Below are 11702 nucleotides of genomic sequence, written 5' to 3' on the forward strand. Positions count from 1 at the left end.
TCCTTGAATTATTTTAACTTCTTACCCCTTCCTGGTGACTGAGCCTTTTCTTCTTGTGCATTGCCTTCTCCTATCTTCATAACCTGTTCATGGCCTACATAGTGTGCACGATCATGATTAGTCTAGAGACCCTACTTCTTCTTTTTCCACTTTTCCTCCTTAGGTTCACTCTACCACCATCTAAGTCATGTGACTCAGCATTCTCATATTTTTTCCTCCCTACAGTATTGAAAGAAAGCAAGCAAGATGCTCTGTTGTGGTCTGAAAAGGCACAGGCAGATGGGATGGTCCTGTAGATTGAGTTTTGGAGCTGGTTAGACAGTACAAGAGAGGGAAAGGACTGGAGAAGTTATTAAGTGTGATTGTTTAGGATGCAGCTAAGGTAGAAGTGAGGTTCTGGAGTCCTTATGGGACTGGCCACAGTCTGGGTGGATAAGATAATTTTTGCAAAGGCAAAGAACGAGTGTTTTATTGAATAAGACTTATTTTTGAATGCTTTGTGTCACTCTGAATTAAAAAGATTTCCAAAAAGGTTGTGCTGCTCGGTTGTATTGTCCCATCAAGTCAAAGGCTCTTTTCCTTTATGGATTAGAAGTATGCCTGTCATTTTAGAAAGACTTCTTGTCTGCCACGCTGTGAACCTTCAATTCACTGTGCCACAAGGCCTGTGGCAGCTCAGCATGCATAACCATCGACTCCCATTGGCATCTCAGTATAAACTCTGACATCCATTTGCTGATCTGAGACATGTTCCAGCGTGTTACCCATGTTGGTTTAGCACAGCCTTGTAAAACATCAAAACCTCCCAGGGGAAGTGTTGATCCTACAGCAACAGGCACTGGGTTTGATTAAAAGGATACCTTAACATCTGTGAGCCAGGTGCAGTTACCTCCTACCTCAGCTTCAGTCAGCCACAGAAACTCCGCTTTTTGGTGAGCTGCATGACAGCAGATATTTCTAGTGGCTGACGCTGTTAGTGGCTCTGCCTTATTTATTTTAAAGCAGACAAATGCTCACTCTGCCTTATGGCCTTTGTCATTTCCCTCTTTTTTTATATAGTTCTGTCTTAGTGTACTCCTTGTTCACATTAAATGCTGGTTTTTGTTGCAGTGCACAGAAAAATTTACAGTTTATACTAGCTTTGCTTTCCAATAGCATGCAGTATTGACAGACAAATAGCTTCCTCCACGTGCAGTTACACAGATACTGTGATGCAGGTCAGCTCCTAGCATGCTGAAGTAGCGAAACCAGATTTGATCCTGTTGCATCTCTTCCAATTCAGTTGCCTCCATTTGCAGGCACTGGTTTGTTTTTTTACTTCACATAGTAGAAGATCAGAATGTAAGACCTGATAGGTGCTTTATTTGAGATTGCTTTTCCAGGCTGTTTTCAGTTCATTACAACAGGAATAAAACCAACTAGACCCTTAATTGGTACAAGATGGAAGTATTATCTCTCAAACATCAAGCGGGGAGGGGAGGCAATATTTTCTGGACGTTTCTTCCCTAGCAATGCTGTAGCTGTGGAGGGGCACTGCTGGATCACTGCCATTGTTCCTGTAAATTCATTTAGCCCTTGTTATTTTGATGGTAAACTGACAGTGATTTGCTGCAGCATGCGTCAATTGGATTTGTCTACTGCAATAATGTATATAATAACAGGGCTTATTATTGATGAAACTGTGCTTGTGCTATTTAGTTTGCAAATGTCAGAGGTTTCTATGGTAATTTATTTAGAAAACCATAAAGGTCATTTAAATGCTGCTGTTCAAAGATCAGCCTTCGATCATAGAAAACGTTCTCATTTTTTTTAAGAAGCCTCTTTTCCTTTTGGATTAGGAACATTCAATTAAATAAATGGTGTATTCTTTCCATAAATTTAATATATCTCATTCAAAAGAGGAGAGGAGGAGAAAACCCATTTATAACCCAGGTTTGATGGTACAATGTATTTGCTAGTCAAAGGGACAAGATATGTTTGGAAAACTAAATCATTTTCTCTATGTCACAGACTCGTGGAGGAAAAAGACACCGTTAATAAAGTTTGAGTATAAAAAAAGGATATCTTCTACATTTGCATGGCTTTGCAACCTATTCAGTAGGCAAAAGGAGGCATTCCATTAGGAGAAGATATGAAGGAGTTTAAAAATAAATTCTCTGTGTTCTTTTGAATGCCACTGAGAGCAGCAGAACTTTGAAGCTAAGATCAGAGTGAGTTAATGCCACAAACCCTTCTGCATCTCGCGTTACCGGCCTGGATTACCCCATGCGTGTTGTGCTTTTCTCATGCCCAGAATTCTGTGGTATGAGTCACAGATTTGCTGTGTGACATACGTACCCACATCTCTGTCCTGGATGTCTCCGGTGGAATTAGCAGACCCCTTCCTTGCTGTAAAATTGGTGGTTATAAATGAGCAGTCCCAGTAAAGCACTTTGAAAACCTTTCACTGAAGACTCAATGCCAAATTCCTTAATGTTACCAGGCAGCACCAACTTAAAAAAGAAAACCTCTACCTTGTGTTCTTAGTTTAATAGAGCTTAGAGATTTTTTTTATACATATATATATATATAGTAATACTAATATTGTCAGGCTCAGTTGGTGTTAGTGTTCACAGGGTCATGTCCTAAATGTACGCAATTGAATAATCACAGCATCTGTAGTACCAGCTCATTTCTCATAGTAAATGTAGGGCAGAATAAAGCAGTGTGATAGCAATAATCATCTGTAGATGTGGCAAAGTCTTGTTTTTTTTCTTTCTAGAACCACTGCTGAGTTCTGAGAGCAGCCAGATGTTCAAAAACGTAATACGATTTTTAAGCATATGGGTTGGCATTTTAAAATACTATAAAATAACCTGAAATTCAGCTCTTCAGTAAGGAGCCAAAACATATTGGCCTTTTTTATGAAGTTATTTTAATGGAGTATTAGTGAATAAAAGAGCAAATAAAAGCAATGCCTGCATATTAAGAGGGGAAAGCCTTTATCAAATTAGAGAGCACTTTCTAATTTTTTTCCTGGCTTTAAAATAAAAAAAGAACTTAACACATTTTTGTATGAGATAGGCTACCCAAATTAGATGTTAAACATACAAATTTTTGTTTCTTTGCCATGAACTCCTGTGACACATTGTGTATATTAAATAACTATTGTGTTTTAGCCTGATGAAGAAGTTAGCAATTGAAGAAATAATGGTCTGTATATATATCAGGTAAGCTTTTCTTGAGGTTCCAGGCTTAAATTTGTTAAAGGTTGTTGTAGGAAGAGAAGTTTAAATGCATTAAATGCACCATTTCAAACTGTAATTTTATTTTATTGACCAGGCTGAAGATGAAATTGCTGTTCAATGTCTTTCTTCCCTTTTTAGATCATGTCTCCATTGGAGGGCTTGGGGATAGCTTTTATGAATATTTGCTCAAGGCATGGCTGATGTCAGACAAGATAGATGAAGAAGGCAAGAAAATGTATTATGATGCTGTTCAGGTAAATAAGATGTTTAAATCTTCCTTTCCATAATAATCGGATCTATAGTTATTCTGAAGAGGCAGGCTCTGGGGACAAGGCGAGGGATTTATGTCTTTACCACCACGGTTTGTTTGGGTTGGTTTTTTTTTAAGAATTAGTTTCTCTTTTAACAAGACTTCATCAAATATAAATGCTGAAGGAATACAGATGCTATGGGAAAGGCCAAAGTCATGAAGTATAGTTAGTTTTTTTTCCAACTGCATTACAGTCAGTTCTCTCTGATACTGGAAGAGAAGTACAAAATATGCAACAAAAAATGCTTCTACAAGTAGCTCTCAGATAGAAGTTCAATTCTTTTTCCCTCAGTCTTCCCTAAATATATTCCATTTGTCCTTTTTCCTTATATCCAGGAAGGAGACCCTCTCCTGTGTTTCGACCTCATGTTTCAGCCATTAGATTTTGATTGCAGTCAATACAGAGATCCATTCATTATGGTAGATAATTATAAATTAAAATAGAAGGGTTTGTTGCACAATGACTTTTTGTTACAAGAGACATGTATTTGCCAGCTTCTGTGAAACAGCCAATTATTCAAATTGGACACCACAGAAAGTTTTCAAACATCAGAATTGTTCATACTTACATTTCAGTGTGTTTTATTATTTATGATCTGTCTGCAATTTGCTTTGTTACTGATGGTATTTCCTTAATATGCTGTTTTGGAAGAAATAATGGTTTTGTGACACGGCATTGAGACTTGAGAAGTATTAAGTTTAAATTCATATTTATAGGCTTTCCTTCCAGTCCTGGGCAAATGACCTATTTTCTCGGTTCTTTGCTTTCATATTTAAATATATATATTGAAAAAGAGGATAATATTACTTCTTTTTTTCCCCGTCCTTTCCTCTGTTTTGACTGGAAGCTCTCTAGGGCCACGACTTTTATCTCTTATTAACTGTGTGTATGTACAGTGCCTCTGTAGACAAGGCTTCAAGATGCTAAGCAATATCTGCATATTCTTTCATACATCTGGAAATGCACCATCCCTAGGGAAGAGCCATAAGTCTCCTTTTACTTCCCATACCACAAAAAGTGGCGACAGGAAAAAAAAAATACAACTTTGACTCATTGTATCTGTATTTTTATTCATTAAAGAGGAAAGTCATATGTGATGATTTGAGGGAGGGTGTGATCTCTGGTGGTGGTAAATTTGACAACCAACTATCCTCTGCTAAGAAAATCCAGCCTTTAATTTTGTAAGTGCAGATTTAGATGCAGTCAACCTCATTTTCACCGCTAACATGGTTTCAGGAAAAGGTGGGGTTTAAATTAGGTTTGAGTGCATTTGAGGCTGTAAGAACAGTGATACTGTAATAGCTGAGCCATTAGGTTGGCAGCCAAAAAGAGAGAACAAAGTGTCTGATAATATGATATCAATGCTTCTTACTAAGAAAAGCATTTTGAAACACCTCAAAGCTGCTTCTAGTCTTCCACTGGTTTCGTAATGTCCGGTTTTTATTTAAATACATTCTTACACAGGGTAAGCACTAATGCATAGATGCACATGGTTGAAAAAATAGTGCTTTAGCTAGAAGAGCTCTTCTGGAAACCACTGCAGGTAGAATATCTCAGATATGGTTGCAGGACTGTGAGAGCATTGCCACTGCAGCAGGAAGGACCTCACACTCCAAGGTCTGTCCGTGCAGGGCACAACAGCACGGCTTTGTTTAAGCTCACGCTGTGGCTATACCCCAGTAACAACCTCCTTGGGTATGGAAGTTGTCACAGACATACCCGGGTCCTGGAGGGGAGCAGAAGTGGTGATGGCCACCACACTGTGCAGATGGTTCTTCCTGCTCAGAATTGAGCTGGGGGAGCAAAATTGCCTGGTCAGCAGGATCGCTGAGTGTGGAAATATCAATGAGAGGGTCTGAGCTCTGCTGTATACGGCTACATTTAAAGTACCTATCATTCTAATCATTTCAGTAGTACTAGCTCTTAAGCAGTCCAAGCATCATGTCTCTCCAGAGTATCAGTGTTTCAGAGGGCCGTATGGTCACTAAATATGTGCAAAATTTCGCCATGCTGCTGGTTGAACGCTATTTCCAGTATTTGCTGAGCAATGGCATTCATTTTCTGTTTTCTATACCAGGGTTCAACTGTACCAAAGCCAAAAGTGTCCATGCAGTGTGGGTAGGTACAGCTCGATGTAACATAGCTCATTCAGCAAACAGCAGGGAAATTGCAGTCTCGCAGAAACTGCAGACTGTTTGAGCCCCATCGAGGTGCCAGGTTCTTCACCGGAGTAAGAAGCCTGTTTTGAAATCCATCCTGATATTAGCTTTACTGGTATTGATCCCTTACTTATCTGAATTAAAACTAATTTAAGTATCTGCACAAGCTGCAGTCTTTCTTTATGACTAAGCCTGCACGGTTTGGGCATTCTGAGTCTGCTTCATATTTTCTTAGCTAAATTTCCCCCGATGCTTTCAGAATCTTTTTAAGGCTACGCCAAAGGAACGGCATGATTATTCCTGGCCGTTTGGTCCAGCACATACGCACCAAATTCTGAAAGAGCAATGTGAAGGGTTGATGCCTAATTCAATACCTTCTGCTATGCAGAAACCACAAATGAAAATACATCGCAAGCTATAGTTCACTGTGATAAACTGAAATTTATTTAGATAAAGCTTTGGGGTTATTTCTTATACTGTTCTGTAAGTCACATTAGGAGCAAAGAATTCTTTACACTAGAATTTTTTGGCACCTATAGAGTGTTTTACAGCTTAAGTTGAAAGTAATAACTAAGATGTCAAACTAGATTTAAAAACTTTTTCTGCTTGCCATGAATAAGACGTCTATTTGCCTGATGCTATTTAAAGAGTTTATTTCTAATGGGAAAAGGGACAGAGATAGTCTTGTTTTGAATACCAGAGCATAACACAAATGTATTTATGAAGCCATCCGAGGCATTCATAAACTCTAGAATTTGCACAAAAAGACAAGTGAATATATTTTTATCATAAGTTATATTTCTCTCTTGAAAAGCAATGCAGGTAATGTCCTGTTTCACATAATACAGGAAGTAAGAAACCTCTTAAACTGGTTTAAATGGATAGCATGCAACATTTAGTTATAGAGCAAATGTGTATTCAGATTTTAGTCATATTTTGAGGATGTAACTGGCCATAGAATAAATAATCTATCAGTCTTTGCAAGTGTCCAGAACAGGAACCATCCCACTCTTTTCAGTTAACACAGTTGATCTCTGAGACACAATTGAGTAGGTTTAGTAAGAGGACATGATAATTTAGATTTTGAAGGGCAATTTTCCCACTACTGTTTATAGGTTGTCTCACACTTGAATTTCAATGGTTACCTAATCTTTTCCAAATTTTCCCATTACATTTAATTATGGCCATTGCTACAATCCTTCTGCATATTAAATATTTCTTCTCTCTCTCTGGCACTGGCTTCATCCCCTCCTCAGTGTATTTCCAGAGAAGGGCAGTGTCTAAAGACTGTGAAGAGAGCAGTAGCTCAGTTCAGTGCAGCCCATGGTGGCCCTGTGGTATCAGAGAGGTGAAGACGCTGCGATCTGCAGTTTTCCCTTTAGACAGGGTTAGTTTACCTTTAAACATTTAGACTGTTTAATTTTTTGCATTGGGTAACAACTGTTTAGGAGATGGTAACAAGAAAACAAGTGATCTCCCAAAAACTTAGCACATGGAAGCAGAAACAATGGAATTTGGAAGAAGAAGAGTGGGTGTTGCGAAGCAGTGCCACGGCTGTTCTCTGCCAGATTTCAGTAGCGCTCCCTGAAGTCAGCCTGCTGCCAGGCTGGGTTGCGCAGTCAAGGAATGCAGTAACCTTTTGCGGGTATCAAAAAGGGAAAAAGTTATTTTTGGCCTCAGGATTTTGAGTATTCAGACAAAAAATGTATAGGATCACCTTTTAATTTTTTATAATTCTTTTTTTTGGCACATTGCTAACTTTTGAGACTAGCCTTGATATACTCAGCTTGTACTCTGCCAAAGGAAGCTATAGAGTTTTGATTTTGTTTTGGGGGTTTCTTTCGTATATTTAATTGTCAGCATTAAGTAATGAATATTTTTCAGAGCTGTTGAGATTTCAGCCTTTCAGATAAATAAAACAAATCCATATAGAATCTTTTCTCATTGAAATGAGGGAGACAACAAAGTAGTGTCAGCAAACTGAAAATATGATATTGGCAGATGGGCCCTTTTCATCTCCAGAGTTTCTTGAGGTTGTGTTTAGCTGTGGTGACAGTCTGGTGGCTGCTCTGCGCTGATTGCAGTTTCCATTAAGTCGCTTGAAGTGGTTTGCTTTGTGATCGCAGTGATCTTCAAAACTACCGAACTGATGTGGACAACGACAGAACTGCAGCAGCTCAATTAGAGCACTTTGTCTTGCTGCATAAAGCCAAAAGAATATTAATGAATTGAACATTGCATACCTGAGCACTCCTTGGCATTGAAGGAAATGCGTAAAGAGAGCAGGCAGGATGGTGCAGCAGGAGCCCATCTTCAGAACAAAACAGTTGGTGCAGGGGACCCAGCATTCCCACTGCGTACATTTTAATTTTTTTAGGTGGAGGAGGTATTGTCTATAACTTAAATGTGTAAAAATGAAGAAATATGCAGTTTATTTACATCTTTTGTCAGCTGTCATGTTTAAAATATGTATCACTCAGCTGCACTGGTGTTTTGCACATAGCGATAGTGCAGCTGTATTACATGGGGACACAAGATACATTATGAGAGCATCCAGAAGACTCGCTGCTCCTTTTTATTCTCTTCACTGTATTTCCCCTCTTGACAGGAGTTTTGAGGCTCTCTATGGGTGCTTACAGAAAGCATCAAGATCAAAGACAGGCTTCTGCAGATTTCTAAATTGTTAACAATTTACTTCTAACTGCGCAATGTCTATATTTTGGACCATAGAAAGTACTTATTAAAATGTTTCCTTGTTAATGGACTGTCAGGAGAAGCAGCTATAATGTTGTTAGAACTCCTTAAGGAGGATTTTTACTAGAAAAGTCATGCAACAGAAATTGTCCCCTTTTTGCTTGTGGCTTTGCTCTTGTCAGAGCAGCTGTGTCCTTACTACTTGTGCTATTTTCCCTTCTGTTGACAGCAAAAAGCTTGCCAAGAGTGATAGATAGTTACTCTAGAATATTCAGAAAATACATAATGTAACATTCTGAGAGTCACTTGCATTGATTGATGCCATTTCACTAATACTGTTTTTAAGAATATAAATACATCTAGCCTTCTGGTAGCAGACAGCGTTAAGTACATTTAGTGCAAGCACGTTGGTGCTCTTAGAGACATTAATAGATCTATACGGGGGGGGGCAGGGAAACATAAGTAGATTTTCAGAAAGTAAATTATCAGTTTTTCCCTAGAACTTAATAATCTTTTTAGTAATCAGATGGATAGGTATCGTAGTAGTGAAATGCTCACCTGTGTTTCTGTTTTTAAAACAGCATCTCCATGATAAGCATTCACATTTCATTTCACGTGTAAGCTCTATAGAAAATGTCTTAAGTCCAAAAGCAGTAAGTGCCTTATTGCTCTAAAAATGTGTTTAAACAAATGAAAGTTCTTCTGTGTTCAGATTTCAGTTTTGATTTTTAAAGTGCTGTTTAGCAAGCAGGATAAGAAGATGGCACTTTTCTTTGACAGAAGTTTTTAAATAAATTGTAACAAGAGCTTGAACTTTCTGTCCCATCCCAGTTTTTCTGGCAGTATGCTTCCACGTGATTCGTGCATCTTGGAATACATATTTAAAACCTGCATGAAGGATACTTAAGAAAACAGAATCAACTGCTTAAAAAAAAGGTGCAGTGTTTTTCTGCCATCTCCAAAACGGCTGTAATATGATACAATGCAAATCTTAAACTTTTCATAATAAACTCATTGCAATTTTGGATAAAGGATAAATTTGATTAATTATGAAGATTGCTGAAGAATGTCATCTGTTGCATTAATCAGCTCAACAGAGAAAACACGAGAGAAACTCAAAGTCAAGAAAACAGGCAGTTGACTTACAAACTCACAGCATGGAAAACCACAGTAATCCTGACCGGCCTGCTGTGTGCTGTTACAAAGCAATAAAATGTATTGATGCAAGCAGTAAATATTAATATAAATAAGCAATTGACATTATATATCTTTGAATTATTGGAAATATCATGCGGTAGAATTCTCTTTCATGCTCACTGTTGCTTCAAATTGTCAAAATACTGTTTATGAAGAAGATTCTTAGGGGAAGAGCAATATATTATAAGTTTAGACTTTAGACTGAAATAACTTACTTATAGTGCTTTGTTGTACAGAAACCTGCAGAGTTGTAATTATCCCCCAAAAAACCATCATAAACCCCAGAAATTTAGAACTAGGATCATATTTTTGAAGTTTTGAATTTATTAATATGTGAAAATAAGTAACTGTGACTTGCAAGACTTTTCTCCAGCTACAGTGACACCTTGAGGTGGGAAATAAAACACCTGCTTTTTGCTGTTAAAACAGTAGTAGTAACTGAAATTCATTAACCATAATTACACTGTTATTGTGAAATGAGAAGTAAAATCCTAAGTGCTAGAGGAAGTAGAACTGCAGTTTTACGTCGCATTTTGAGGTTTGTAGTTTGTTATCTGCTCCATTAGCAGAATTAACTCTTTTGTGGCATGTGTTTATTTTGAATTGAGGAGCTTTGAGATGCAGAACATTTTTTCTGAGAAGGCTACATCTGTGCTCTGTAGGCATCTCGTTAATATTTTTATTACCTGTCAGCATAATCCACCAAGAGAATATCCTACATTAAAAATAAGATTGTGGATTGGTTTTGTTTTTGTTTGTTGTTTTTTTTTTTTTTACTCATTTGAACAGTGAGATTACTTCAGTTCTGCATCCTCTGTTTCTCTATAAGCAATCAAGTTCAACATCTTAAACAACTCAAAGGGCAAATGAAGGACTTCCCAACCACAAAATCAAGTCAGAGATTGGGGAAAGGAGTGTGAAGACCGTGTTTAAGCTGCTTTCTGTCCATAGCATGCCCCAAAGGCAGGGAGAGGCTGACACAGTCTGAGAGTGTCACAGCCCCCTGACACAAAGGTTCTCCTGGTGACCCCAGCGCAGGCACCACAGAAGAATAGAGGAAAATGGCAATTTATTAAGAGGGTTCCACTTAATTTTGCAAGTCTGAGGACTGGTGGTATAATGTAAAGGCTGAGGAACAGGCTGATAAGCAGAGAATGCAAAACCACATCGCCTTAAGAAAGGGAGCAGGAGGGGGAGGAAGTGAGGTTGGGAAAAATTGATGAGTTTCTTTTTTGTGCTGTCAATAACAGAGATTACAGACACATGCAATGGGCAATCCTGGAACCTCAACGATCCATAATGTCTCATTCCCTGCAGTTCCTCCAGTGTGACAGATAAGCAAGGGCATAATTTAAATGTGAGAACTCATGAGAAAGATGCCAGGAGTAATACAAGGTGTACTTGAGTCACAATTCAAACTGCAAAACGGATTGTTAGTGTTTCTAATTGAGTGCTCAAGCATTTTTACAGTTGTTGCATAGAAGGAATAATTTCCCACAAGATGGAAAAAAAGTAATTTAGCTAAAGGCCTTATTGCAGACTGTAAGCAGAGCCTTGCATAAAAGCACACGAAAAGATTTGCCAGGAACTGTATTGGTCATAAAAGTCAGTCTGGCTGTAAGAGCTTGCAGTTGCAGTACAAACCGTATGCCGTATCAGCTTTACATGTCATAAATTTATTTCTTTAAATATCTGGCAAACGTTGTTTGTTTTCCTTTAGTTTCCTTTCCTTCATAAGTCAGGCTGTCTCATCTGCATCTGCTATTGCTCCCTTTGGGAACATACATTTGCAGCCACTTCTTTGGAGCTTTTTATGTTGCACGGTGTCTCTGCTTTACCTTGATGGAAAGAAAGAAAGACTATTTGAATTGCAGAAATACATTCTGGAAAACAGTAACATGAAATTTCCATTTACTTAAAAGAAAAACTGTACCAGCTCCCAACAATTATCCATCAATAATATATTTTCAGCTAATCAAAGACCACATTCTTCTAGGTTTTTTTATTCTTTGCAGATGTCCTATATTGGTTTACACTGAGAATATTCATTATAGTAAAATGAAATAGTAATCTTTATAGTGATAAATGACACCACCTGATATGCAAGTAGAGCA

At 38.0% G+C, this 11702-nt stretch overlaps 1 protein-coding gene across 1 annotated transcript in view; it reads left to right on the forward strand.

Annotated features, from left to right (window-relative positions):
• LOC104538291 (mannosyl-oligosaccharide 1,2-alpha-mannosidase IA-like) overlaps positions 1-11702 on the forward strand; it is a 29316-nt gene that overhangs the window by 4817 nt on the left and 12797 nt on the right. Inside the window, exon 4 of the mRNA XM_010181441.1 lies at positions 3366-3481. Within this exon, the coding sequence (XP_010179743.1) occupies positions 3366-3481 (116 nt within the window). The remainder of the gene's footprint in view (positions 1-3365; positions 3482-11702) is intronic.

The sequence above is a fragment of the Mesitornis unicolor genome, unplaced genomic scaffold, assembly GCF_000695765.1.
Source record: "Mesitornis unicolor isolate BGI_N332 unplaced genomic scaffold, ASM69576v1 scaffold19333, whole genome shotgun sequence".
NCBI classification, from domain to species: domain Eukaryota; kingdom Metazoa; phylum Chordata; class Aves; order Mesitornithiformes; family Mesitornithidae; genus Mesitornis; species Mesitornis unicolor.